Genomic DNA, 26154 nt, shown 5'->3' with positions numbered 1-26154 from the left:
TTAACATTTCTCGATTTTCGACTAAAAATTATATATTCCTTAGATGGCGTTGATTTTCGATTTGATACAACATACATAAAAATATACATAAAATATGAAAATATATAAATAAAAAACATATGTAAAAAATATATATATTATCCAAATAATATTGTTGATCAATTTCGTGATTTTATATCAAGAAAATATGATACATAAAAAGATATATTACATTTTTCTAGATTTTTACTTTATTTTATACTAATTTTTTTATATATTTCTTAAAACTATCATATTTTTAGAGATAAATTTTTTTTATCATTTTACTTAATTTTAATTATATACTTATTTAATAGTTATTTTATATATATAAAGAAATAAAGATATTTAAAATTTTAAGAAATAAATTTATATATATTTATTTATTATAATAAATATATTTATCTCTTTAAGTTCTTTAGGAAATAATTATATCTTTAGGAAATAGAGGAAGGAATAAAAATGTGTATATATATATATTTTTTTTTTTTCGATGCTAAACATCTTTGTTAAGACTAGACATTAATATTACAATAGCAATAATTTAGATTATATTCAAATTTCTACAATATTTATTTAAATTTTTAGAGAAATTAAATTAGAAGAAATTATTACTAACTGATGAAGAACACATTATCCATAACTGATAGTATATCCCATAGAAATCATAAGTGTTTCTTTAATAGCAGGATGCAATTGTCTTTCGATATATCTGGTCAAAGCTTGACTGGCACCTCTTAAAAAAACATCTTCCATTTCTCTAGCTATGTTTTCTTTAGATTGCCAACTTTTACTATCGTTTTCTAGATCAATCGGAAAAATATTGTCTAACGATTCATCAATATACAAATGTCTAATTTCTTTCGATTCCTCTTTTTCCATTGTCGGATAACTTTCTTCTCTCTTGACATTTGTCTTTGATTTGCTGTCATCCAAGTGTCTCAAAAGAATTTTAGTTATATCGGTTAGATTGCTCTGCCCTGTTCGATGCTCGGTGCAATTACCAGTTTCGTTGGTTTTTGACCGTTTACTGATCAATGCGGTTACAAAATCTTGAGGGGTGATCATCTCCGTTGATCTCGGTATCCTTATGGAACGAATACTAGCTTTCTGACCACTTTTTAAGGAATCTGGAAAACGATGTACATCCGATGAACTCGCAACAATATTAGATTTTACAAGAGCCCGCCTTTTCCGCAGTGGAGATTTGGTGAGCCAAATATTTTTCTTCCATATTCCTAATTTTGTAACAGGAGCGTTTACAAAACGAGATTGACGAGTTTCGTTCGGAATGACAACGTCTACCTCTTTCGAAACACCGACCAATTGACGTGGTTCTGCCGCCTCATAATCATCATTCAATGCTAAAGGTAGAATTGTATACTAGAAAATATTAAATGTTTCATTCCCAATATGTCGAAAATTTAATTAATTAATTAAAAATAATACAAATAAATTACTTCATCTCGAGGTGGATAAAACGGAGGCCATTTGTCCTGTCTCTTAATTTGTTTGTCTAAACGTGTAGGATGGCAACCATAAGCATAAATAGAAGCAAATCTCGGCTCTAAAAAACTAGATTCCGTTCGAATGCGCATTTGCCCTCTGCCACGAGCGATTGGACTCGTTAAAAAATCGACACCTGCCCGTCTCAATCTTAGAGTCATTCTACAAGACTCAGCTGGTACAGGAGACTGATGATCTCGTGGTATTAACGAAACCATTCCAGAAACAGATAAATCATTGAACATGACTCGAGTTTGAAGAGAATTGTTGTTGGGTTCGTAAATGCATTTTTCAACCCTCGCCCAATTCCCCGTGTTTCTAGCTCCTTGTGATAACTAAAAAGTGAAAAACAATGTCTACATTAATGAAAATAAAATTTAGAAAAAAAAAAAAATGATATATAAAATTCCATTTGAAAATTTTTGAAAATTTTCTCTTAAATTCAAGTGTAACTATTTCATTTACATATTAATCGTTAATTGAAAGAAATATCAAGATTTATCTTATTTACAATATATAGATTATAATCCAATTTATGCAATAAATATTACTTTCACAACAATCCGGGAGACAGACATTTCAAGTGGTACAGAACGAAGTTCTTGCTGATACATCGTTCCTGGTTTCTCTTCTTCAAATCCTTTTCGTCTACTCGAGTCTTTGTGAAGTGCATCTAGGGCACGTTCTAATCTTCCACCACAGGCTTCCCAATTGCCAATATTCGAATGAACGAAATTAATCGAAGAAAATGTCAACAACATAATCACTGATATCTCACAGAATGACACCATCTCTATAATGGATAAAAATATAATATAATACAATTTCTGAAATCATTTTAATATTGTATGAATTTGTTATTATGGAATTTTCAATTTGATTTCATCATTATAAAAGAATAATATGAATAAGATATAATTTATAGATCATCAAAATAGAAGAAAAATCAAAGTGAAAATTATATATAGGGAAAATTACATAAGAATCTAATATGAATAGAGGAAATAGTGATCAGTTTTATTATTCTTTACGATTTCATGATAAAGCCAATTGCAATGACACTTTCAAAACTTGTAAGAAACAAAAAGCTATATTTTTGTGTCGCGATATCATTAAAATCTCAGTAGGTATATCCTGTAGAAACTCAGTGAATTCGCTGAAACAGAGCATGAATGCGTCTTCCTTCCGTCCAGCATTTCAACGACAATCGAGTGAAATCAGGAAGCATAATTTGCACGTGAGCTGTCTCTATTGTATTCTTCGATTATTATTAATTATTTCAAGAAATTGTCGAATTAAATTGCATGTACATTCTAGTATATTAAATTTTTATTTAATTTTTTTCTTCTTTTATTCTTAATATTTCTTAATATCCATTTTGAAATAAAAAAATTGAAATTAAAATCATTAAAATAATAAATAATTAATAAATAATTTTCTAGCTTATTTGAAGTGAATTTCTCAATTTTTCCTAATTGACCGAAACACTACAATGTGGTACGATGTTTCTTTCATTTAAGTACACGCAACGGTGCCCTAAATACGAAATCTTATTGTTTGGACGGAATACATGAATCTTGATCGGCAAAGTGAATAAGGCTATCATCGGTATTTTTGTATGCTAATGCGCGATTCGATGTTGATTTCATTTGCTGATATTTCCGCGCTCCGTTAACTGGCACTCCAATGCTGATTTTGCAATTATTTCCCTTTTATAGTATTCGTATTTTTTTTAAATCATCTCTTATACATATATATCTTTGACAAAACATTAGAAATTCCTTATTTATTTATATTATAATTATCTATATAATAATCAATAATTTAATAAAAAAATAAAATATTCAATTAAATTTTTAAATTATTGAGGAAATATATAACTAATAATAACTTTAAAAGATATTTTAAACTGAATAAAAATTAATTACTTTTTTGGAAAAATTATATATCAGGTGTCAGATAAAGCATTGAATATAAAGGTAAAGAATTTTTTTTTTAATATAATGTAAAAAAAAGAAAGTAATTTTCAATGAAAAGTAGTAACTGAAATAGTGCATTATAGAAATAGTAAGAAATATAAGTGAAAATATTTATATGTATACTCACTGAAAATTCGAAGGTATTATGTTTTTTTTAATGATGAAAAATTTTGTAATAAATAAATAAAATTACTAGTTATTCGTTCAGAAAAATGGGAATATTCAGCTTGCACCTTCAGCGTAAGGCAGATCAAATAACAATGAAAGTGGCTAGATACGCGCGGTAACTCCTACTCTTAAATCTTTCTTTCTTTTTTCTTCCGGCAGTACTTATGTGGAATATATTCGAAAGTAACGAATTTGATCGCATGAGATTTATTCTAAGATTTATTTATTCTAACTTAATTGATGTCATTATTTTCAATGAATTGATGATATATAATAGATATGACGCTTTTTTAATATGTTTTAAGAATAACACGTTTTAATATTTATAATATAATATAGTAAACATAATATGATACATAAAAATATTATAAATATAATGTGATGTATTTTTGATCATAAAAAAAAACATTTGTATAAATTCGCTTTCTTCGAATTTTAAAGAAAACTTAAGATTTTTTAAGATTTGAGAGTTTATTAAAAAATAATATAGATTAAAAAAATATTAATCTTGATAATGCAAAATATGATATCAATGTATATATGTATATATATAAAATTAATATAATAATTAAAATAAATTATTAATAATATATATATATATATATATATATATATATATATATATATAAAAATAATTAAAAATAATATATGTAAAAACAGATTGCATATTATATTTTATGTGAGGAATAAGATATAGATGAATTGCAGAATATGCGACTGATGCGACCTCAAACAGTTGGTCACGGTATTCCTATACATATTATTTCTTAATTGAGAATGAAAATAAAAATGATGCATCAATTCGCTTGGTATGTGTATAACATTATGAATTATACTGCAATTATGATTATTCGTTAAATATTGTACGTTATATATTAAAAACGTTCAAGTTTTTGTGAATTTAATCGTTTTCAAATTTCTGATAAAAACATAAGCAGTTTTCTAGGTTATGTACATAAAATGTTTTTTTCTAGAAAGAACTTCTGTTTATTTATCATAGTTTTAGGTGAGACATTAATATCTTTCGTTGCAATTTGTTAATAAAGCAATTTCAATTTCTCTTATTTGTGTAGTTCATGTAATAGGTGTTTTCGGACGAATGGGTGAATGTGAAGTGATAGAAGTAATCTCATTTAAGAACTCTGATCAAAAACCTGAATCTAATTCAGAAGATGTAAAATATGAAGAAGAAAATAAAATTATTGAAGCAAATGTGACAGCAACTAATTCGTCTTCTAATGTGACTAAAGTCAATTGTTTAACAGATAAAGTCTATGGACCAGTAGAAGTAAAATAATAAAATATTTGAAAATATTAAATATAAAATATAAAAAAAAATTATATTACATAAATATAAATTTCAGATTGTTAATGCAACCAGATTAATGAAATTATTAATCTTAGAACCTGGACCATCAAATAAGAGTAGAAATGATAAAGAAGGCAGACTTTTACCAGGAACTTGTGTAATAGTATTATTTTATGCCAGATGGAGTATATTCAGTAGTCAAGCTGCGCCACATTTTAATGCATTGCCACGTTCATTTCCACATATTAAAGCAGTAGCATTAGATGCTATTAAATATCAAAAGTAAGATTATGAAATAAACATGGTCATGAACATTTATATAATTAGAAAAATCTAAATAATTTTTAAATTTTTCATATTTTCAGTTTTAATGCTCAATATGGAATTGTTGGAGTTCCAACATTAATGCTTGTTCATAATGGGAAACCTGTAGCAAAATTTAATTATACCGTTTACACATTGGAAACTTTTGCAAAATTTATAACACAAATAACTAATTTACAACCAAATGGATCATTATATGTTACATCCTTGGATTTTTCTGGTCCTGTTTCTAGTACACCTTCTAATGGAACAGATTATTGTTTAGTTCTTTCATGGATTTTCATTACTGCATGTGCTTTGTACTTTACATCTCAAAGTAGATGGTGGCAACAATTTGTAGAATTAATTCAAAATACATGGCGTGAAAGTAATGCTCAGCATGAGCATGTTGATTAAAACATAAAAAAAGAGACTATTTTTATTCCATGTAACAAAAACATGGCATGAAATTCAAACGCATGGTATTATTATTGATTTACGTGATAATATATATTGTAATTATTAATTAAGACAATGTATATATACTTTGCTAAATAAGTAAAATATATGTTATTTAGAAAGATGTATTAGCTAATTGTTATTCTTTACCTTTTTTTAGTATTTATAAAATTATTTATTATAAATTTTACATTTTGTGCAATATTAATATAACAAAATATGTAATAATATTGTAAATATAATTTTATTTTTTAGTAATATATTATTGGATTATAAATTACGGGAAGTTTCGTAAATGCGAAGTTTGTTCTAGTGAAACCAGAACGTACCGCGCGCCTTTTGTCAATTGAGCATCTAATTCACTTTTGATTGCTATCAATTGTTTTGATGTATGTACTATAATATAAATGATTTGAAACTCTCGAGAAACGAAATCTAACAAGATTATAATAATTTGTGTTGCAATGAAACAATTATGATGTTGTAAATAATAAAGCTTGAATTTGACTTCGATAGTTAATATACCGAAACTCGCATGTAATGGCCGACTTCGCGATTCACTTATCACATCCCTAACTTCATGATTGTTGTGTGCGGCATTTGTTTGCGCTGAAGTTCGTCTCTAATGAGTTTTGTTATCGCTATTATTATACGAAAGAAATGCCGTTTATTTTTATGTAATATAATTGATTACAATTAAATAAATATTCTGTGGAAAGCCAAGTCTTCCGAAGAAACAACATGACATTGTTCTATATCTGGACATATTTGAAGAGTTTTACTGATTTTTGTGATTCATCATCAGGTTAGGTTCTTAATAAGGAGCCGGCTTTGTTTTTTAATTGAAAATAAAATAGACGAACGTAAAAAAATCAAGTTAAGTTAATAAAAAAAGTAGAGGGTCAGATTAAGGTCAACAAAGACCCTCTATGAGATCAGCACCAAAACGAAAAAGATAATGGGCTCGTTGAATCTTGTTTGCCCAATGTGCTGTGGTGAAACATTTAACAATCCACAGTCATTAAAGTACCATTTATTAAGCATGACGGACAACCTATACTGTCCTGGTTGTTCGCAGCGATCTGACTCTGTAATGGCACTCATTCAACATTTGGATCGATGTGGACAAAGCGTTGAATCAGAGGCATCATCTGAATCAAAACGTGATACTGAGGAGGATGCTCAACAGGAATCTCAACCAGTAGATACAGAAGTGCTAATGGTTAATATCCAATGAAAATTTTTGTACTTATATTTTCTTTGGTTTTTGCTTGATAATTCTAATTTTAGGATACAAATGTTGAAGGAATAGATCAAAGCTTTCTAGCAACTGTAAATGACACTGGAATTATGATAGTTGGTGGGCCTCAAACCATACAAGTTGATGAAAATGGTGTGTAGACATGCTAATTTAATCTATCTTAATTCTGTTTGTTTGACTATTATTTCTAATGAAAATATCAGGAGATATTAAAGTCGTAGAAAAGATGGAAACTGAAGAGACACACATGGAGCAAAATTCTTTGGAATTTAAGATGTCAGAAAAAGTTCCTAATATTGCAAGCAAAGCAGAAGAAAAATCTTTATCTCAGGATCAATTAGTGGCAATTTCAACCACCTCAGAGGCAGATGATAAAAATAGAAATAAAAATGTAATTACTATTTTACCTGATGGTTCAGAACTTCTTGATGGAGATACTGGTGCTTTGATAAATATGGATCATATAAATGATGTAGGTGAATTAGATGAAGATGGACTTTTACATGTTAAACAAGAACTTTGTGAGGTATGAATAATAAAAGCATTATTTATATATAAATGAATAAATTATATAATTAAAGAATGTAATTTTTATAGATTGAACCAGAAGCAGTTTACAGTTGCACTAGTTGTGACATGAGCTTTAATTCTGTTGTGGAACATATAAAACAATTTCATGATGGACAAGAAGTACTACTTGAAATAGCTGATCAATTAGATGATATTCCTACAGTACCTGCAACTAACACCTTAACTTCAGAATCAGGAAATGTAATCAATAATAGACAAAGACAAAGTATGAATACTCTTCGTACAGAAGAATGTGTGGATAGTGAAGGAAGATTATATACAAGAAAAGTAGTACAAATAGAAAGATTCTGGGATAGAACTCCAGCACAAACATCACTTCAATCTACTAAAGCACCAATGATTGAAAAATTTTTTTCCAATGTAGAAGGAGTGAAAGTATGAAAAGTGTCTATTTGTCTATTTATTATAATTAATCTTGATATTTTTTCATATACATTGATTACAGGTACGAGAAAAAAGATTGGCTGCAACACCAATGAGAATGTATAGATGTAATCAGTGCCTTCAGCAGTTCTCTAAATTAGGAAACTTTCGAGTTCATGCATGTCTCCATGGCAATAATCGTTGCGATAGTTGTGACCAAACTTTTGCAACACCGAAAGCATTACAATTACATGCAAAAGTACATGAAGGTGAACCTGATCCGAATCAAAAAACTTTCATATGTGAAACTTGTGGTACAGAATTTTGTTCACATAAAAGTTTGCGTTTGCATTCTCGAATGCACGCGCCAGTCAGAGCAAGGCATGTTGATGCACCTGAAGGAACACCTAGTGCAACATTCACATGTCCTGAATGTGGTAATGTTTCGAATACTAAATTTAAAAACATAATTAAATTTTTTATTTTAAAATATACTTATATTTATTTATATATTATTATATAATTATTATAATTATTTAGGTAAAACATTAGCAGAATCATACAAGGAAGCACATATGGCATTACATTCTGGTGACTCTGTTACTTGTACAGTATGCAACAGAAAATTTGATTCTGCTGATAGTTTAGCAATGCATGCCGCAGTACATACAGAACTAAGTCAACCACATTCACCAACACCACCTACTACAGAGACTGCTACAACTGCTGAACCTGCAGAAAATCAAAAGCCTTATCAATGCCAACACTGTGGTCGCAGATTTACAAGACCTCATGAGAAAGTAAAACACGAACGCATCCATACTGGAGAAAAGCCACATGCATGTGAGGTAAGTACATTAAAAATAATATGATTTCTATTATAAAAATAATCTACTATCTCTTAGGTTTGCGGTAAAACTTTTCGTGTATCTTATTGTCTGACTTTACATATGAGGACTCACACTGGAGTTAGACCATATGGATGCCAACATTGTGGTAAAAGATTTAAGGCTTCATCCGTATATAATCATCATTTGCTTACACACGGAGAAGAACGTGCTTATACATGCCCATATTGCCCAAAAACTTTTAAAACACGTGTTCAATTAGCAGGGCACAAAAATAGTCACACTAAACCATTTCGATGCACTGAATGTTCCCGTCCTTTTGCTTCTTTATATGCCGCGCGTGCTCATATACAAACTCATAAAAAAGATAATAATTTAAAGTTCAGTTGTTATATTTGTGGTGCATCCTATGGCAGAGCATTTGCATTAAAAGATCATTTAAAACAACATGGTCAAGACGTATTAGCTCCGCCAGAACCAGCAAGAGAAGAAGAAATTCATGAAGGAGAAGATTTTTTGCTTGCTGAAGAAGAAGTTGAAGATGATGAACTAGTTATTCCGTCACCATTACCCGTCGCGCAATCATCAGAAGCTGATGATACAGAATGAGACTATAAAAGCTAGTCATATGTTTGTTATAAATTGTAGTTTAATATTGTTTAATATAATGGAAAATGATGATGATGAATGAATCCCTATTTTCCATAGTGTTCAAAGACTATCAGCAGGATTTATATTCATGCATTAAATGTTATAAAATTTTAGTTTTTATGAACAAATGACATTCTAATATGAATTGCTGCTGTGACTAGACATGAATAGTATTCGTTTGTAAATAATACAAATATACAAATATTTGTATTATTTGTAATTATTTGTAAATAATACAAATAATACATACTACAAATTTGTATATCTTCAATGGTATTGTGCGGATAGAATATGTGAAATATGAATAGCAATTGTATCAGAGATAGTTTTATTATGCCTATTTAATATATTAAAGTAAAAAAATCTATATTATTTAATTTATGATCTATTTTAACAATTGAGTTACATTATTAGTTACAACTATGTTGTGAATTTCAATACTTCATATCTTTCTTAATTTTTACTTTCTTAGTTATTTAATAGTAATATAAGATAATAGTAATATAATAAAATGAATTACAAAATATTACTTTATTTTAGCTATAAAAAAATAAAAATCTAACAAAAATCTTTTTCAAAGATTAATATTAGAATTAATTCTAAGAGTTCCAATGGTGTTAAAAATTTATAATATAAAAAATATAGATGTATTCGTAAAAAAGTATATAAATGATTAATAATTTCAATTATTTTTAATCTCTTAAAAAAATAACATTTAGTACCATTGAAATTAAATATTTGCATAATTAAATCGTACTATTAATATAACTTTTATATATTTTTCGTACATTAAAAAAAAATTATGAAAAATTGTTTAGATAATTTTATGACTGACTAGAAAATAATCTACTAAGTACAAATTATATAAAATGTTTAATAAAAAGTATATAAATAATAAATATATGATATTATAGATCACAGCTACGTAAAATATTATGCAAAAATATTTTTATTTAAATGTGCCAAATGTACATTCTTGTACATAAGTAAAATCTAATTAATTTATATAGATAAAAAAAAGCTACCGCACATCATTATACAAATTATACAAATTTATATGAAATTCATGTGTATTCATATACATTTTCACCAAATAAAATATGCTTATAAATTAAAATATAAATCATCATTATTTTTCATAAAAAAAATATTCTTTTAAAAGTATTTCCAGAATTGACCAATTACTTTTAACCAAAGTCTCATGTTTCAAATTTTACTAAAGTGCTGAATAAACAAGCTTGTTCTACATGTTATAATGTACCATCTGTTGCATTTAGATTAAGTCTCTTGCAATTATGATTAAGCCTTTAGTACTCTATTAGAATTCATGTCGTTCTTGTGCCTTATTAAAATAAACGACATGGGTTTTTTAAATTTGTGGAATAAAAGTTTTATGTTAGATATACAGTGGAATTATCATATAGAGAATAATTATGATTTCGCATCTGCTAATTTGGAAGTATGACTTTGTTTAAAATATCAATTAGTTATTATATTCACTATTAATATAACTGACAAATATATAAATTCTTAGTGGGAAAATGTTGACACTAGTAAGTATATGTTTCCCAGAGAAATTTGGGAAATACGTCCTACGTGGGAAATAATTGTAAAAATCATCAGCATTTTACCAATTATCATCATTGGATCTTTTGCTAATGGTGGATTAATCTATGTGATACTCAAAGAAAAATCTTTACATACTACAACTAATCTCTTAATTGTGAATATGTGTATCGCGGATTTAGGTACATGTTTAATATGTCCATGGATGTTTCTTTGCGTCGATCTATTTCAAAATTATATTTTGGGAGAAATTGGTTGTCGATTGGATGGATCATTGGTGCATGCCTTAACATTAGTTGCAGTTTTTAATTTGAGTACAATTAGTTATGATCGTGTTTCTGCTATTGTCCTTAATTGCTCGGGAAAATTAACAAAAAGGTGATAAAATAAAATATTAAAAACATAAAAATCATTATATAATAAATAATATACATTTTACATTTTTTTATCGTGGATTTTATTATCAGGATGATGTATATTTTACTTTTCTCTACTTGGATTTTTGGAATATCTGTTGCCATTCCTTTAATTTATTTTCGTCATTATTATGAAAGACAATGGAAAAATTATTTAGAAACTTATTGCACTGAAGATACTGTGCTTATTTATCCTTATTGGCATATTTTTGCTGGTTTAAGTGTTTGGGCACCATTGACTATCATGGCAATATGTTACACAGCTATTCTTATCAAAGTATTAAAATGATAAAATATTTAATCTTATAAATAATATAAAAATATAAATATAATCTATAAAATATCGAATTTTAGTTAGACCGTTATGAATCACAAGCTCTAAAAAGTAAATATCCAATTGTGGTAAAATATAAAGGAAAAGTAGCACAAATATTGGCTCTTATAGTTATAGCATTCATTATATGCCGTGTACCATTTACCATATTAATAATTCGTAGAGCACAATTATTGAAAGAAACACCTAAAACAGGACAAGCAGAAGCTATATATCCATTATGGTAAATATTTCTAAAAAATTAATAAAAATATTTTTCCAATATATATGTAATATATAACAAATAAACAATTGTTACAGGTATATTAGCAGATATTTAGTATTAATTAATGCGGCAATAAATCCTTTATTATATGGCTGTAGTAATAGTTCACTAAGAAAGGAATTAATGTTATGCTCTGCTACGTCTTGGCTAATGCAAAAAAAAAAACAAAAAGTATTAAAAACTTGTATTAGCTCAGAATTAAAAGCACAAAATTCCCATAATCTAAAATTACAATTTCCTTGTATACGAATCTTTTATAAAGACAGAAATACGATACCACATATTTCATCGACTATTATATGATCAAATGTCAAAATTCAATTTGCTTTAATTCATTTCAAATTAATTTCATAAATATATTTTATATATTTTGAAAAATATAACGAGAAATATAAGAGTAGGATAAATAATATTTAAAATTTTAAATTCCTTGTAGATACATTTCTTATCTATTTTTATATATTATATACTTACATCAAAAATATAAAATAGTAACGCAAGCAATTAAATAAAAAACGGCAGTTTTAAATATAAAGCACTTCTCAATATAAATCAGATTTTATCAATTTTTGCAAAAATAAAAATACATGAATACCTAGATATCTGAAGCATTATTATTTAATCGCTACATTTTTAAGACTATCAGCTGTAAGTTTGCCACCATTGACAGTAAATAAAAGATTTCCACTCCAGGATGCCTCCCCATTACCGTTTACTACAAGATCAACCTATAAAAAATTTAATTTAATAGTAACTTGTAAATATATAACTTCTTTTATTTTACTATATAAAAAAGCATACTTGTAATTTTTCCCAAATTTTTTTCTTCGGGTTAAGTACATCATCTGGTGATCCGTCTTCATATCCATCCACAATTACTTTTTCACCTGGCTTGCTATCTAATGGAGGTCTTAATGGTTCAACTCGTCTCACTGGTTCATCCCTATATTGTTAATAATTTAAAGATTACTTAATGTAACATATAAATTAATACATATAAATTTATAAATCAAATCAAAACATACACTGAAGCACATAAAACCATTCCATGGGATTGAACACCTCTTAAATTTGCTGGTTTCAAGTTTGCAAGGACGACTACCATTCTATCTTTCATTTGTTCTAATGGTACATAATTTACAAGTCCACTAACTATTGTACGAGGTCCAGTAGCTTCTCCAAGATCAATTTTTTCTACATAAAGTGAATCAGCATCAGAATGTTTTGATACTTCAATTATTTTGCCAACTCTGATATCTAATCGAGCCGGTGTTAATTCCTCAATAATTTCTAAATATTTAACATAAGTGTTATATTATCATTTGAATTTGCTCAATATTTGTTTTATATGAAAAAAATATTACTTGGCTTTTGTGGAGGATATGCTTTATTCGCTAAATTTTTTAATTTTGAATCTACTTCAAATTCTTTTCTAATTGGATCTAAAAGTTTATTGATATAAATCTCAACTGCATTTTTTAAATCTCCAGGATGTATTTCTTCCTTAGCGAATGCATTTTCTAAATCATCATATGTATCAAATGATATATCTCCACCTAAAAAAAGATATATTGTATATATTTATATTTATTAAAAATATTAAAAATAAAAAATGAAATATACCAAATTCAGTTGTTCTATATATATTAAAAGATTCTCCTTCTTTCAATAAAGGATATATTACATGTTTAGCAAATGAAAGTACTCCATTATCACTAATGTTACCAGGTTCACAAAATGCTTTTTTTAACTTTTTTTTAACAGCTGTGGGATTATCTAATAAATCAATCTTTGAATCTTCTTCAGAAGAAGACATTTTTGATCCTGCTAATCCAGGAACTGAAACAAAATTTTGTGTTTATAATTTATAAATTTTAAAAATTAATTTTTGTATTTGATTTGTTTTTACACACATACTCATTGGATTCATTAAATGAATACGTTTTTCATAACCAAGTAATGGTAAATATTTTTCTGAAAAAGTGAAAATCTTTCTTTGATCTATTCCACCAAATTGAGCATCAACTTTAAGATATTGTTCATCCAAAGCTTGTAAACCTGGATATAATAATCCAGAAAGCAAAGGATTTATAACTTGTTTAACTACTTCAGCACCTGCTTTTTTTGCATCATGTTCAGTTACAATAGAACTTAAACGATATACATCTAACGTATATTCCCTAGAATAAAAAGTAATTGATATAGCATATATCCTATCAATTTTTTGTTTATATCTGATTATATATAATTATTTACTTAGATAATTGATAATCAGTTCCTTTAACAAATTTTAACTTTTCCAAAGGTACATCAATAGACCTAAGCATAGCTTTAATGACTTTTTCATAATATTGGGTACGTAATTCTAAAAGTTCCCATGGTGCTTTCATATTATCCAAATAAGCATGAAGATCAGCAAATAATATAGTAACTTCTGCACCAGATTTTAAGAAATCTGCTATCTTGGACATTGGTGTAAAATAGCCAATATGAGGTCTACCAGTTGTAGCAGTACCCCAATAAAGCTTCAAATCTCGTTGTTTGAGAATACTTTTAAGTTTTTCATCACCAAGCCACTCAGCTAAGTTTCTTGTGATAAGTTCATATTTTTCTTCCCATTTCAATTCAACCATGTTTGTAGCACTAAATAAAAAACAAAACTAAAATTTTTAAATTAAAAATATAATTAATGACTTATTAATTAATTATAATACTTATTAATTAAATAAAATGACACATGTGTTTGGCCACGTGTACTTACGACATATCAAATTTCTAAACTTAACCTTATAATTTTAATTATAATAATATTGATTTTAATTCGATTCATGCAAATATTTTAAATAACATATAATTCAGTAAAATATAATAAATTAATATCAATATTATAACATAATTATAACAATTGTAACTATTTACTTAACATCTGTTCGGAATAAATCAATTAAAAATTAAAATTAAAAAATAATTAAACTACTTATAATATAAACCATTATCTTAATATTAAATCAATTACATTGCATAACTTCTTAGATACAATATATTTTTTCTCGGATACAATAAATCCGAAAAAAATTGATAAATTGAACGCATACAACTAATGAACGTACAATGACAGCGTACAATATGAATGAGATATTCAAGCATATGAAAACATATATACTTTCGAATTACAATTCATTATGAATTACGAATTACAATAATGTTTTTTTTTAATTTTGAAATTATTGTTGTATAAAATTAAATATTTAAATAATTTTAATTTATTATATCAATTTGCTTTATTGTCATCCTCAACTTCATTAATTATTCTATTAAAGATAAAATCATTATCTTCATTTTCCTTATCAATTACTATATCTATTTTCTCAAGTTTATTAATTTTTTCATATCTGATTTTAGCAACATTTTCCAATCTTTTATAAAGAATTGATGTTATAGGAAACATACGTTTAAAATCACGGCGATCTAAACGAACTAATTCACATACTTCTAGTGCGATTGCAGTTTCTAATCTTTTTCGATCTGGAAATATTATAGCTGCTTCACCAAAATAACCTCCATCTTTTTCATGACATATCTTAGGAAGAAATTATTAATTTTTATTATTTTTATAACATATATTAATTTAAAATAAATTTGCATACTTCTTTTCCAGAGAACGTAATAAGAGCAACAGTTCCACTAACTATAAAGAACATACAGTCACCTTCAGTTTTACTTTTATATATGATATCTTCATTGAGATAAATGACCGGTTTTAAAATTTCTATAAAAATATAACATTGAAAATAAAAAATCTTTCAAAATAAAAACATATTTTTATTTTACCCATTAAATTTCCAATGATGTTGCGTGGCAAATGTTGCAAAATGATTGCTGTATCTAACAGTCCACGGGTACTGTGCATCATAATTTCTTGATTTAAAAGATCTAAATATAAAAGTATATATTTACAGATATATTCAAATTGTTGATACAAAATTTCTATTCAAATTAAGTATTAACTTGATAAAGTACGATATATTGCATTTTCTTTAAAGTAACTGCCTTGAAAACGATATTCGTAATAATCAATAAGTCTTTTTTTAAGATTTTCTGGAAATTTCTTTTGATGAATATATTCTTTCACTTGATGTATAACTTGTTGATACTTTAATTCTGCTTCTGCAGCTGATTCAATCAGTTGTAAGATTATAACTATCATAATATGAAAAATTAAAAAATTATTTTTAATAAATAATTAATTATTATATCAAAAAAAATAATAATAATTACCTAAAAAATAAATTATACATCCTTTTCCAAACAATAGTAAAATACAACGTGTTATTGTATCCATTTTACCCAAGGAATAAAATTCTAAACAAGTTGATGCCATAATATTACTCATGCCAATATGAAGATACATTAAATAAATATCAGAGTTAGATTTCTCATACAATTTGGAAGTAATTAAATACATATCTGAATCCTGTAATATTTATACCTTTATAGCAAATCATTAATTTGAAAGATAAAATAAACGTAAGATAAGAAAATTTAAATATAATACGTACTTTTAAAGTTTCATTATTTATATATGCTATGATAAATGGAAAAAGGATTGTTATACAACTACTCCAATGAAATAATAATAATATCAAAATTAATAACCATATAATTTTTTCGAGAGCGTGTGAAATTATAAAATACTAAAGAGAAGATATGTTTATATCTTAATAAGTTTAAGTTATTTTTTTTTTATATTTTTAAATTTTTATATTTATTTCTTACTGTGTGAAGTATTTGTCCAATGTAGTGACGTAATGTAAAAATACGTATAATTTTTAAAAGTGGTAAAAATTCAGGAATCAGCAATAAAGAATTTGAATTAGGTCCAGGAGGTAAAATACGATCTTGATAAAACCAAACATATGGAATCGATGATAAAAGATCAAAAAAAAAATATCCTTTCATGTAATGTCTAAAAATAATACTTGTTTTAAAAATATATTTCATCAATTAAAGCATATTTAAGTTAAAGAAGTTAAACAAATTACTGAATTATCAAAATTGGATCAAGAAAAATTTCATGACCATCCTTTGATTCAAAACCAGTTATCAAATTAAATCCAATATCACATAAGCAAATAATATATGCAGGATATACTAAATTCCAAATTTTTGGTTCAGAACTTTTAGCTATTCTATGAAATGCCAAAATATATGGTATTGTAACGAACATGTACAGGAATGTAAACGTCATTAAAAAATCCCAATAATATCTGTATAAATATAAATTTATTTTAAAATTATCTTCTTAATTATATTAATTATATCATTATATTCTTAATTATACATTTTCAAAAAATTAAAATTACCTTAAATTACTACAAGGATGTATCACCCACCATGTTCTAGAACGCCCGTGTCTTCTCTTTTCAAAAGCAACCGCGGCTAAACTACGTAGGTAATTTCGAGTTAAAGGATGAGTCATACAAACAAGAAAAATTTTCTGAAAATTTCGTTTCCAACGAACATAAAATCTTGCATTTGGAGGTAATTTTGGTAAATTACTGTCAGATTTTTTTGGTAATTCGCAAACATGAACATCTAATACTCTCTTTCGCATTCGTCGCATCTTTATTCTATAATTACTTTATAAAATGATACAATGATATTATATCGTTTTAGAACTTTAATATATATTTCAAGAGAAGTTGCTCTTAAATCAGATAAACGATGCGTTTTTTTTGTTTTCTTTTTTCTTTTTTTTTTTATATTTAAGTAAAAAAATTATATATTAAAAAAACCAAAATGTCAGATAAGAAAGAAATTTTCTGTAAGCTATTTGATATTCGAAAATGGATTCCTGAATTTTCAATTGGTAAATTTATTCTTTTTTCCTTTTTTATAATAAATATATAAATATTTTTACTGTAATAAATTGCCATACAACTTTCTAAGCGACGTAAAAAATGTATATATTAATTATATTTTACATGTTCTACACTGCAACATAGACACGATATTTACATGGAAACTTAAATAAAATATTCTAAGAATTAGTGTAATATTATGCGTGAAATCTATATCATAAAATCTCTAAATTACCATAGAACATATCAAAATCATTTTATACAATAACCTTTATATAAAATACATGATATTATATATTGTATCACAATTTGACAAATTTTTTACTGTACATATTAAAGTATAAATTGTAATTTCTTCACATTTTATTGTAAAATAATTTCATTTTCAAATCTTAGAATATACATTAGTATGTACAATAAATTATTAATTTCCGGTCGATCAGTTTTAAACAAAATAATTATGTATTAATGATAAATATTAAAAATTTCTTAATAAGAAACCGAGTTTCTCCAACAACGAATAAAAATATTTTATAAATAAAACAAGTAAATATTCACGAACGATATGTAATATAGAAAAATATACAATATATATATATATATATATATATATATATATAAAATTATAAATTTATTCGTCGCTGGTGAAATGAATTATATATGGAATGTAATTATTTTGATGTCTAGGAATTATATTAATAGATTAGACATAGATTTTTGTTGAAAAAAATATTATGCCATCTTTTCAATATATTGTATCCTTCCTTTTTTTGTACTTTAGACTATAAAAAACGAGCAGCTTTATGTTTTCGGGAAAGCTTAATAGTTTGTTTAAAAAATGAATCTATGAAGGATATGAAGCCAATAGGCAATTACTCTATTCTGGTAGAATCCATTGGGCCTAAAGCTCAAGAATTTTTAATACATGTACAATCTTCGATGTCTATTGATGGTCATTTCGGTGGGTCAAAAGTTATCAGTTCGGTGACATCGAAATTTCATTGCCTAGAAGAAAAGAGGACAGAGTTTGTTAATTTTTAGTAAACTTATGTTTTTTAAATTCTTTTAAAAATAATATTGCATTAATGTTATAGATTCATTTATGAAAATGGTCTACATGAAAAAACAATATTTATAGGAATAGAAGATAATTGTTACCATGTAAAATTAACAGACACTTGTCCGTGCGATAAATCTTCGGAAATTAAAGACTTATCTTTTTACACTAACAGTAGGTTAATAAGTGAAGGAGCAAATATATTACTTATGCGATATTTGGCACTTATAAATTATGAAGGAATATTATCTTTTCAAAGCATTTCTATAGATGGAGATTCCACAGAATCTAATTATGTAAGAAAATATGAACATATTGATGAATTTAAATAACGAAATACATTTTTTTATTAGATTTGTATTCCTATCGAATGTATGGAATTAGATAATCGTGTGTTAAATGTTTATACGATTGAAAGAAAACTATGTAGAGAAGATGGAACTATTCATACTATAAGAACATATTTAACAACGAAAGGTAGAATACTCAGACATAATTGGTTAGATGTTCCATATATTTTGAAAATTAATCCATTAGCAGATTTAAATATTCCAAGTAAAACAATAAGAATAGAAACACCATTAAAAGATTCTTGGAATGAAGATATTGAAATGTTTTCTAAATATTTAGATATAAAAGTAAGTAATATTTAATATATTTTAATATAAAATAACTTATAAAAATAAAATACATATTTTATACATATATTATTAATAGTTTTCCAAAATTGCCGAAGAAACAGAATATTTAGCTGATCATCCGGAAATAAAACAATTAATTGCAGATTATATTCAAATGCTGTTAGTTGGTAATCAATTTCTCAATTGGGGAAACATTGTACCAATATTTCTTAAACAGGTTAAATTGCATTTTACTTTTTATAATAATATATTAATATCTTCATAATTTACTGGTCTCCACAGTAAAACCAGAAAATGTGATAGATTTTACAATACAACATTTTAAAGCATTTGCAAAAAATCCAATGACTTGGGAGACCAGTACATTGAAAGAAGATTATGATAATGATGTATCATCACAGCTCACAGAAAAGAAGTTAGATACTTTATGCAATATCTGTGGATTTTATGTAGATTGTACTGCATTGAAAAAAATTTGTTCAGAAGAAATTACATGTTTCACACAAGAAAATCATGAGAAAGTAAATATTTTAATATACATTATATAGTATAATATACCATATAAAAATTATAAATGATTTATTTCAGAGTTCCAAAGTTTTAAGCTCTATTGATTCAAAAAATTCAAATGATTTTACATCTGATATTGAAGAAAAATTGGATATATCTACTTCAAATCATGTGTCTAATTTTTCTTCACAATTAGAAAGAACTTGTGATCAATATGAAGCTATTGTTGAAATTTATGACAAATATAAAGTAAATTTTATACATATTTATAATAAAATTATATACATATATTATACATGTATTATATTTATAAAACATTCATACAATTGTTTAATTTTCAGTCTTATACGAAATGTTTTGAATGTTCTAAAGTTTCTAAAATATGTACAAAATGTTCTATCATAAATCAAATATTACAAAAATTAAAAGACTAAATAGCTATAAATTTGAGACTATAAACATTATTTTTAATTAATGCTAAAATTTACCTGTATCATTGTCTGTTAGGAGATGTATCTTTTTGGGAATTACAAATAACGCAATTTTCCTAAAAAATAAAATTAAAACATATAAAAATTGAAAAATATTTAAATTATTTAAAATTAAGATACATACTACTACTTCGAAGTTTGGTAAACAATCTTCATGAAACGAATGTTTACAATAAAATACTACTAAATTTCTTGGTTCTGTAATAAAAATAATATATTACAATCAAAATGTCGTTAATATTGTATTTAAATAGCTTATATTATTTTAGATACCTCTTATAATTATTTTTCTATGACAAGCTCCACACATTTGATCATCTAAAAGAAAAGACAAAAATTATTATATAATTATTATTAATATAATATATTTATATAATATAATTGAATAATTATATAATATAATTATATAATATAATTGAAATTCTTATAAAATTTGTTTATATCTTTTTACAATTATTTTTATAATAATTATAATAATTTTTAAAATAATTAAATAATTTATAATTATTTATTACTAACCATCTATAAATATTCCTTTTTGATGACATTTAACTAATCTTTCATGTAAATTAAAATAATCATTAGATAAAATTTGTTTACATCCTTCTTGTACTGAAACTTGAAGATTATAATCACACATCATTTTAACTAAAGCTTTTTTCAGGCCTGGAATTTCTAAAGATGGTTTTATTCTTTCTACCATAAGTCTAGGATCGACATATGTGCCTATTTTTTGCAAGAGAAATGTAATAGCCTCTGAAAGAAACATTTTAATATTATAATTTTAATATATTACAATTATTGGAGAACTTAACTTATATTATAATTTAATAAAACATATTATTTCAATTTCTTACTAGGCTTATCTAGAGAATAAATAATCAAATCATTCCATAATTCTTCATCATCATGTTCTTGACAAAATGTAATTGCACTCTCCATATCATTCAATTCTCTAGTCATAAGTGCTAAAGCTTCAGAAGTATTTCCAATTCTACCAAGTAGATATACCATTTCTGGATAGAATTTTTTTTGACTACAAATATCTAATGCTTGTTGTATTGGATAATTATCAGATCGACGTAAAAGTGGTAATAATTTATCTCTTGAATAATTAGCATAAAGTTGGACTAGCAACCCATGGTATGTACCTTTTGTATCTTTTTTATCTAATGCATCTAAATACTATTATAAATTATCTTTAAATATTAGAAGAAAGAAATTATAATATATATTTCATATATATTTTTGATATCTTACCAAATATAAATATCGATGATTATGCTGTAATTTTTGTACAACAATATCAGATGGCACTCTGTCTTTTTCTAAAAAAAATTGTATAGCACGTTCCGCATCTAAATCCATTAAACCTTCTATCATATCGTAAACAGTATTATACAATTGATATTTTTGAATAAGTTGAAATACATCTTTATGTCTCAACTTTAAATACATAGCTAACGCTTTGTCGTACTTTTCATCGTGAATATATAAAATAGCTAAAGCTTCTAACAATACATTTTGTCGTTGATTATGAATTAAAAGATGTTCTAAAACACCATTTACAACAGCTGCAACTTTATACAATTTTGGAGACCATTCTTTGACTAGTTGGAGAAATCCATCAGGATCCATTTTCAAATATTCATAAAGAACCATTTCATAAATTAATGGATCTAATGTTACATCACCTCTTGGAAGATAAGAAGAAATAGATCGCAATTGATGAACCCTTGCAAATTTATATACCTGCAAAAAAATAATATAAGTAAAATTATAAATAAAACAAATAACTTAAAAAAAACAATACCAACTTCTTCTTCCCATAATTTTTTATCTTTTCCTAAAATTTTTAAGCAAAGTTTGCCTGCTTCATCATATTTTCCACAAGCTAACAAATGATCTAAGTATACACGACCAACATCAACTAAAGTATACTTTTTACAGTTTTTGCCATTATTCACTGTTACTGCTTCTAATGCTTGTTCAAATTTTCTATGATTTAATAACCATTCTATTCTATCATCTGCATCATATAAACTAGCTATAACAATATCTTTTGGGCTTACAATAAAAAATCTATAAATAGATATAAAAACAATTTTAAAATAAATTTAATAGAAATGAATATTAATAATATTAATAAATATAAATACCTATTTTCTTCTTTTAGACAATCTAAATGATAATCATTACAGCTATATTCTTTATAGCCACGAAGTGTAAGAGAATTTGCACAGACAAGAGAGAAAACCTGATATTTTGGTTCAATAACATGCAATGTTGGTCTCTGACTTTTTCCATTTTCATCTAACTCTTTCAAACAGCCCAATAATACTAATTGATTTTCTAAAGGTGCAATACCAGAAATATAAAAATCCACTCGAAAAGTTGAAACTAAAATTAATACTTTATTATTCATTGTATTTCTATAATTTATAAGTTATAAAATATATACCTGGATCTACTACATATTCTGGTAAGTCTCTGTTAACCATTTCTTGTGTTGATCTTTTCCTAATTTGACAAATTCGTACTATATCAACCCAACCAATTAGTAATGTTCTTTCATCTGACCAGCGAAGATTACATCTATAATGTTCTGGTAATGCACTATATCAGAGAAAAATTATTTTAATTTTGATACTATAGAATTTTTATAATATCACTTTTTTTACTTACTCAGCAGATTTGCTCCATTTAATAAGACCTAATGAACATCTGGCATTTAAATCATAAATTCTAACACCAGTATCAGATGCCCAAGCCACAAAGTGACCAATCCACGCAATTGATCTTACTCCTCCTTCTGCATCACATAGTACAGTTAGTTTCATTCGAGATAAAAAAGTTTTTTCATACAAAACCAATTTATCATCTCCTAAAAATAATTTTTATTTCAAAAAAAGCTAAACTTTAACTTGTCTTAAAAAATTAAATATATAAAATAAAATAACCTGTGATAAATCTTCTTCCACTACCACTTTTATAATAATTTGGATCTATAGCTATACTTTTAACTAATCTACCCATACTCATATTATGATTATTCTCTGTACTATAAAGACCATATATAAAAACTTTTCCATCATCACTACATGATGCAATGAAATCTCCATTGTGATCTATAGATATTTGATTGACAGCAACTGTATGTGCTTGTAAACTTTTAGATTGTATATTATTTCCTTGATGATCTAAAAGGTGTATCATACCCCAATGTGATCCCAGACATAGGAACTAAACAAAAATTAATTTATTATAATATATAAATATTATGAATTATATAGCTATTATAATTTAAAGAATATATATACTAAAATATTTCATTTATATTATACAAAAAATAATGACCAAAAATCAGAATTTATAAAATTTATATATATAAATTTTATTATGGTTAACCTTTTCATAACTTGAAATTATTATTAACTTTAACATGTTTATAAATATTAGTGATTATATTTCACACCTTAGGATGTACTGCAATGCAACTAGCTGCATCATTTTGTAATATATGTTCCAAATCATTTCGTACCCTGACATATTTGAGCCTAGGTTCTACTTCGTCTACTTCAGAGTCTGAATCATCTTGATTATTTTGGTCTTCCTATAAAATAATTTGATACAATTAATACTTTAGCATCTTTTATTTTTAAAAAGTTTAAATAATACCTTATTTGAGGTATTTTCCATGCCCGTTTCTTTAATTTTTTGGTTAAAAAGAAACTTGTCAACGTTCGTCCACGAAATGTCAAAACCTTTGAAACCTTTTACTTATCTATCACAAATTTTTCTTTTTTTAATTTTGTTTCGTTATTTGCACTTTACATTGATTAACATTACAAAACAATCATTACAGAATGAATATATTAAAAATTTTTAAAAATACATTTTCAGTAAATATATTTCAAAAAGACAATCATATCAATACAATGATTCAGTTTTAATATACTATACTAATAAATATTAATATAGTTTATTTTACTGTGATGAAAGGTTAATGTGAGTTAGTGCTAGGTGTACTGATTATGATGATAAAAAAAGCAATTTTTCTATTATACCTATTGCATAAAAATAATGAAAATATTGTTTAATTAATTATTATTATATCATATAAATATTCATAGATAAATTATTTTTAATTTAATTAAATTTCTTCAATAAAATAATTCAAAATGTCAACAAACAATTCTATGTCCGATGAAAATACAACAATTTCACGATCACCACAAAAACGCAAAGAAATTCTGAGGAAAATAATAACTAGAGCTCAATCTTTACGTAAGATTTTGAATATATATTATAAAAGAAAAATAAATATTATATTTAATATAAATTTTTCAGAAGAATCAATTAATGATGAAACTATAAAAACTCTGGAATTATGCATGGAAGAAACAGACAATATAAATTCTGAAACAAGTATAGAAGAAAAGGGTACATAACTTCTGAATATGTTTTATTTCAATTGATTCAATTTTTTGTTTAAATATGCATTTTTATTATTTAATGTTATTTTTTTAGTGCATAATCAAGAAGAAGTATTAATGGATTCAGAAATGATGCACATATCTTCTAATGTTTTAAAACATTGTACAAGATCCTTAACAAAAGTTGTATGCTCATATAATTATATAGAATTTGCTAAAAAAATAGTATGTATTATGATAAATTTTTTGTTTTATAATTGTTTAAAAGTAAATTTCATACATTTATTTAATTTAGGTACAATATGTAAAACAACTTCCAGATGTTGAACCAGAAACACCAGATTGGTCACTTCTGGAATCACGAGTTATAAAATGCTTTAAAAGAACAGCTCAATATAGTACATTGCTAGGTTTTATTCAATTTTACTATTAAAATTTATATAACTAATATTTATTTTTTATTACATTATATATTTATTTCATGTATACTTTTAGGTACTTTAACACCATTAGAAAAAAAGGAAATTAATAAAAAAAAGCCTGCAGTAAAAGAAGCTCAAGCACAGATTAAAAGACCAGATAATGTTGTAACAATTGAAAAGGAAGAAGAAGGACCAGAAGAAACTGTAAAAATGAAAGAGTTTATCTCTAAATATTATAAAATTTATCGCAAACCGCTTGATTTTTTCAAATTAATTTTACATCCTAATGATTTTGGAAAAACAATTCAAAATATTTTACAAATATCTTTTCTTGTTAGAGATGGAAAGATAAAAATAACAAAAGGTACAATGTTAGTTTTTGCAATTATTAAAACCTATATATACTTCTATTTATTAAATATTATTTTCTTGATAGATGCATCTGGAATACTAGTTGTTCAACCTTGTACTAAAGACATGACAGCTCAAATGAAGACAGGAAATATCGAAAATATTCAAAATGTAATGTATTTAAATATGGAACAGTGGAAGGTAATGTTGCTATTTCAAATTAGTTTTTTAAATTATGTATTTTTTTCTTTTTAAAATTCATTTTATATTTTAGATCCTGAAAAATATTTATCAATTGGAAAATCCATTAATTGAATCTGAAATAAAATAATTTTCTTCTATATAAAA

General features: G+C 25.5%; 8 protein-coding genes across 35 annotated transcripts; 5 read left to right on the top strand and 3 right to left on the bottom strand.

The window, feature by feature from the left end:
• Nucleotides 1-485: 485 nt before the first annotated feature.
• On the bottom strand, nucleotides 486-12733 carry LOC100865434 (uncharacterized). Of its 2 annotated transcripts, none has more exons than XM_086908889.1 (4): nucleotides 12633-12733; nucleotides 2076-2317; nucleotides 1479-1859; nucleotides 486-1401 (listed from the first exon to the last, which is right to left on the bottom strand). In XM_086908889.1, the coding sequence occupies exons 2-4, from the start codon at nucleotides 2313-2315 to the stop codon at nucleotides 652-654; spliced, it is 1371 nt and encodes a 456-aa protein (XP_086765015.1). In that variant the 5' UTR covers nucleotides 2316-2317; nucleotides 12633-12733; the 3' UTR covers nucleotides 486-651. The 2 variants fall into 2 exon arrangements, with proteins under 2 accessions (XP_086765015.1, XP_012343586.2); XM_012488132.3 differs by lacking the exon at nucleotides 12633-12733 and adding an exon at nucleotides 3631-3775.
• bug (thioredoxin domain-containing protein bug) lies at nucleotides 4365-5870 on the top strand. Of its 7 annotated transcripts, none has more exons than XM_086908895.1 (5): nucleotides 4365-4480; nucleotides 4618-4677; nucleotides 4757-4959; nucleotides 5036-5262; nucleotides 5346-5870. In XM_086908895.1, exons 2-5 carry the CDS (start codon nucleotides 4632-4634, stop codon nucleotides 5698-5700), a joined length of 831 nt encoding a protein of 276 aa, XP_086765021.1. In that variant the 5' UTR covers nucleotides 4365-4480; nucleotides 4618-4631; the 3' UTR covers nucleotides 5701-5870. The 7 variants fall into 7 exon arrangements, with proteins under 7 accessions (XP_086765021.1, XP_012343590.1, XP_012343591.1 ...); XM_086908897.1 differs by having other exon boundaries at nucleotides 4376-4480; nucleotides 4646-4677; XM_086908896.1 differs by having other exon boundaries at nucleotides 4391-4480; nucleotides 4646-4677; nucleotides 4745-4959.
• On the top strand, nucleotides 6329-10573 carry LOC100863655 (uncharacterized). Of its 3 annotated transcripts, none has more exons than XM_003694740.4 (7): nucleotides 6329-6964; nucleotides 7033-7135; nucleotides 7207-7529; nucleotides 7601-7969; nucleotides 8040-8394; nucleotides 8498-8805; nucleotides 8863-10573. In XM_003694740.4, exons 1-7 carry the CDS (start codon nucleotides 6701-6703, stop codon nucleotides 9412-9414), a joined length of 2274 nt encoding a protein of 757 aa, XP_003694788.1. In that variant the 5' UTR covers nucleotides 6329-6700; the 3' UTR covers nucleotides 9415-10573. The 3 variants fall into 3 exon arrangements, with proteins under 3 accessions (XP_003694788.1, XP_012343573.1, XP_086765010.1); XM_012488119.3 differs by having other exon boundaries at nucleotides 6557-6964; nucleotides 7219-7529; XM_086908884.1 differs by having other exon boundaries at nucleotides 6866-6964; nucleotides 7049-7135.
• LOC105735797 (neuropeptide Y receptor type 1) lies at nucleotides 10699-12725 on the top strand. Its single transcript, XM_086908904.1, has 5 exons — nucleotides 10699-10915; nucleotides 10991-11400; nucleotides 11490-11715; nucleotides 11793-11995; nucleotides 12073-12725. Exons 1-5 carry the CDS (start codon nucleotides 10784-10786, stop codon nucleotides 12338-12340), a joined length of 1239 nt encoding a protein of 412 aa, XP_086765030.1. The 5' UTR covers nucleotides 10699-10783; the 3' UTR covers nucleotides 12341-12725.
• Nucleotides 11422-17788, bottom strand: TyrRS (Tyrosyl-tRNA synthetase). 14 transcript variants are annotated; one of them, XM_086908880.1, is made up of 16 exons: nucleotides 17401-17788; nucleotides 17080-17304; nucleotides 16814-17003; nucleotides 16597-16731; nucleotides 16316-16511; nucleotides 16046-16237; nucleotides 15869-15970; nucleotides 15685-15806; nucleotides 15528-15617; nucleotides 14294-14697; nucleotides 13955-14217; nucleotides 13661-13876; nucleotides 13402-13593; nucleotides 13063-13327; nucleotides 12839-12980; nucleotides 12464-12765 (listed from the first exon to the last, which is right to left on the bottom strand). In XM_086908880.1, the coding sequence occupies exons 1-16, from the start codon at nucleotides 17658-17660 to the stop codon at nucleotides 12652-12654; spliced, it is 3108 nt and encodes a 1035-aa protein (XP_086765006.1). In that variant the 5' UTR covers nucleotides 17661-17788; the 3' UTR covers nucleotides 12464-12651. The 14 variants fall into 14 exon arrangements, with proteins under 14 accessions (XP_086764998.1, XP_086765000.1, XP_086765005.1 ...); XM_086908872.1 differs by lacking the exons at nucleotides 16597-16731; nucleotides 16814-17003; nucleotides 17080-17304; nucleotides 17401-17788 and adding an exon at nucleotides 11422-11958 and having other exon boundaries at nucleotides 12633-12765; nucleotides 16316-16466; XM_086908873.1 differs by lacking the exons at nucleotides 16597-16731; nucleotides 16814-17003; nucleotides 17080-17304; nucleotides 17401-17788 and having other exon boundaries at nucleotides 12464-12506; nucleotides 12633-12765; nucleotides 16316-16466.
• lt (vacuolar protein sorting-associated protein light) lies at nucleotides 16385-24553 on the bottom strand. 3 transcript variants are annotated; one of them, XM_086908870.1, is made up of 14 exons: nucleotides 24276-24553; nucleotides 24073-24210; nucleotides 23558-23840; nucleotides 23283-23481; nucleotides 23059-23213; nucleotides 22757-22997; nucleotides 22415-22679; nucleotides 21858-22349; nucleotides 21455-21782; nucleotides 21117-21353; nucleotides 20871-20915; nucleotides 20722-20795; nucleotides 20595-20653; nucleotides 16385-16511 (listed from the first exon to the last, which is right to left on the bottom strand). In XM_086908870.1, the coding sequence occupies exons 1-13, from the start codon at nucleotides 24294-24296 to the stop codon at nucleotides 20600-20602; spliced, it is 2532 nt and encodes an 843-aa protein (XP_086764996.1). In that variant the 5' UTR covers nucleotides 24297-24553; the 3' UTR covers nucleotides 16385-16511; nucleotides 20595-20599. The 3 variants fall into 3 exon arrangements, with proteins under 3 accessions (XP_086764996.1, XP_012343572.1, XP_086764997.1); XM_012488118.2 differs by lacking the exon at nucleotides 16385-16511 and adding an exon at nucleotides 18613-18903; XM_086908871.1 differs by lacking the exon at nucleotides 16385-16511 and adding an exon at nucleotides 18613-18903 and having other exon boundaries at nucleotides 22757-22949.
• LOC105735823 (ciliogenesis-associated TTC17-interacting protein) lies at nucleotides 17619-20826 on the top strand. 3 transcript variants are annotated; one of them, XM_086908886.1, is made up of 8 exons: nucleotides 17619-17906; nucleotides 18680-18923; nucleotides 18993-19251; nucleotides 19309-19593; nucleotides 19673-19763; nucleotides 19879-20117; nucleotides 20185-20355; nucleotides 20448-20826. In XM_086908886.1, the coding sequence occupies exons 1-8, from the start codon at nucleotides 17837-17839 to the stop codon at nucleotides 20538-20540; spliced, it is 1452 nt and encodes a 483-aa protein (XP_086765012.1). In that variant the 5' UTR covers nucleotides 17619-17836; the 3' UTR covers nucleotides 20541-20826. The 3 variants fall into 3 exon arrangements, with proteins under 3 accessions (XP_086765012.1, XP_086765013.1, XP_086765014.1); XM_086908887.1 differs by having other exon boundaries at nucleotides 19673-19813; nucleotides 19998-20117; XM_086908888.1 differs by lacking the exon at nucleotides 17619-17906 and having other exon boundaries at nucleotides 18745-18923; nucleotides 19673-19813; nucleotides 19998-20117.
• On the top strand, nucleotides 24347-26154 carry Nse4 (SMC5-SMC6 complex kleisin component Non-SMC element 1). 2 transcript variants are annotated; one of them, XM_031917299.2, is made up of 7 exons: nucleotides 24347-24884; nucleotides 24948-25040; nucleotides 25128-25258; nucleotides 25329-25443; nucleotides 25529-25819; nucleotides 25892-26007; nucleotides 26081-26154. In XM_031917299.2, exons 1-7 carry the CDS (start codon nucleotides 24779-24781, stop codon nucleotides 26135-26137), a joined length of 909 nt encoding a protein of 302 aa, XP_031773159.2. In that variant the 5' UTR covers nucleotides 24347-24778; the 3' UTR covers nucleotides 26138-26154. The 2 variants fall into 2 exon arrangements, with proteins under 2 accessions (XP_031773159.2, XP_012343588.2); XM_012488134.3 differs by having other exon boundaries at nucleotides 24599-24884; nucleotides 25529-26154.

This window comes from Apis florea, unplaced genomic scaffold (genome assembly GCF_048593485.1).
Source record: "Apis florea isolate Af1SG1 unplaced genomic scaffold, ASM4859348v1 contig_3081_pilon, whole genome shotgun sequence".
NCBI lineage: Eukaryota > Metazoa > Arthropoda > Insecta > Hymenoptera > Apidae > Apis > Apis florea.
This window is presented reverse-complemented; position numbering and strand designations above follow the sequence as displayed.

Excerpts from the sequence above, each read along its gene's own strand:
- LOC100865434 (XM_086908889.1), bottom strand. The coding sequence starts at position 2,315 with ATGGTGTCATTCTGTGAGATATCAGTGATTATGTTGTTGACATTTTCT. Across the intron at positions 1,860-2,075 it reads TCTCCCGGATTGTTGTGAAA|TTATCACAAGGAGCTAGAAA; the intron begins GTAATATTTATT and ends TTCACTTTTTAG. Across the intron at positions 1,402-1,478 it reads TTTATCCACCTCGAGATGAA|TATACAATTCTACCTTTAGC; the intron begins GTAATTTATTTG and ends AATATTTTCTAG.
- bug (XM_012488136.2), top strand. The coding sequence starts at position 4,632 with ATGTTTTTTTCTAGAAAGAACTTCTGTTTATTTATCATAGTTTTAG. Across the intron at positions 4,678-4,744 it reads TTTATTTATCATAGTTTTAG|TTCATGTAATAGGTGTTTTC; the intron begins GTGAGACATTAA and ends TTATTTGTGTAG. Across the intron at positions 4,960-5,035 it reads AAGTCTATGGACCAGTAGAA|ATTGTTAATGCAACCAGATT; the intron begins GTAAAATAATAA and ends TATAAATTTCAG.
- LOC100863655 (XM_003694740.4), top strand. The coding sequence starts at position 6,701 with ATGGGCTCGTTGAATCTTGTTTGCCCAATGTGCTGTGGTGAAACATTT. Across the intron at positions 6,965-7,032 it reads TAGATACAGAAGTGCTAATG|GATACAAATGTTGAAGGAAT; the intron begins GTTAATATCCAA and ends TTCTAATTTTAG. Across the intron at positions 8,806-8,862 it reads AAAAGCCACATGCATGTGAG|GTTTGCGGTAAAACTTTTCG; the intron begins GTAAGTACATTA and ends ACTATCTCTTAG.
- LOC105735797 (XM_086908904.1), top strand. The coding sequence starts at position 10,784 with ATGTCGTTCTTGTGCCTTATTAAAATAAACGACATGGGTTTTTTAAAT. Across the intron at positions 11,716-11,792 it reads ACACAGCTATTCTTATCAAA|TTAGACCGTTATGAATCACA; the intron begins GTATTAAAATGA and ends ATCGAATTTTAG. Across the intron at positions 11,996-12,072 it reads GAAGCTATATATCCATTATG|GTATATTAGCAGATATTTAG; the intron begins GTAAATATTTCT and ends CAATTGTTACAG.
- TyrRS (XM_086908880.1), bottom strand. The coding sequence starts at position 17,660 with ATGCGACGAATGCGAAAGAGAGTATTAGATGTTCATGTTTGCGAATTA. Across the intron at positions 13,594-13,660 it reads ATATAGAACAACTGAATTTG|GTGGAGATATATCATTTGAT; the intron begins GTATATTTCATT and ends ATCTTTTTTTAG. Across the intron at positions 13,328-13,401 it reads ATATCCTCCACAAAAGCCAA|AAATTATTGAGGAATTAACA; the intron begins GTAATATTTTTT and ends TTAAATATTTAG.
- LOC105735823 (XM_086908886.1), top strand. The coding sequence starts at position 17,837 with ATGTCAGATAAGAAAGAAATTTTCTGTAAGCTATTTGATATTCGAAAA. Across the intron at positions 18,924-18,992 it reads CTAGAAGAAAAGAGGACAGA|ATTCATTTATGAAAATGGTC; the intron begins GTTTGTTAATTT and ends TTAATGTTATAG. Across the intron at positions 19,252-19,308 it reads ATTCCACAGAATCTAATTAT|ATTTGTATTCCTATCGAATG; the intron begins GTAAGAAAATAT and ends TTTTTTTATTAG.
- lt (XM_086908870.1), bottom strand. The coding sequence starts at position 24,296 with ATGGAAAATACCTCAAATAAG. Across the intron at positions 23,841-24,072 it reads GCATTGCAGTACATCCTAAG|TTCCTATGTCTGGGATCACA; the intron begins GTGTGAAATATA and ends ATTTTTGTTTAG. Across the intron at positions 22,680-22,756 it reads TGTCTAAAAGAAGAAAATAG|ATTTTTTATTGTAAGCCCAA; the intron begins GTATTTATATTT and ends ATCTATTTATAG.
- Nse4 (XM_012488134.3), top strand. The coding sequence starts at position 24,779 with ATGTCAACAAACAATTCTATGTCCGATGAAAATACAACAATTTCACGA. Across the intron at positions 24,885-24,947 it reads AACTAGAGCTCAATCTTTAC|AAGAATCAATTAATGATGAA; the intron begins GTAAGATTTTGA and ends TAAATTTTTCAG. Across the intron at positions 25,041-25,127 it reads AACAAGTATAGAAGAAAAGG|TGCATAATCAAGAAGAAGTA; the intron begins GTACATAACTTC and ends TTATTTTTTTAG.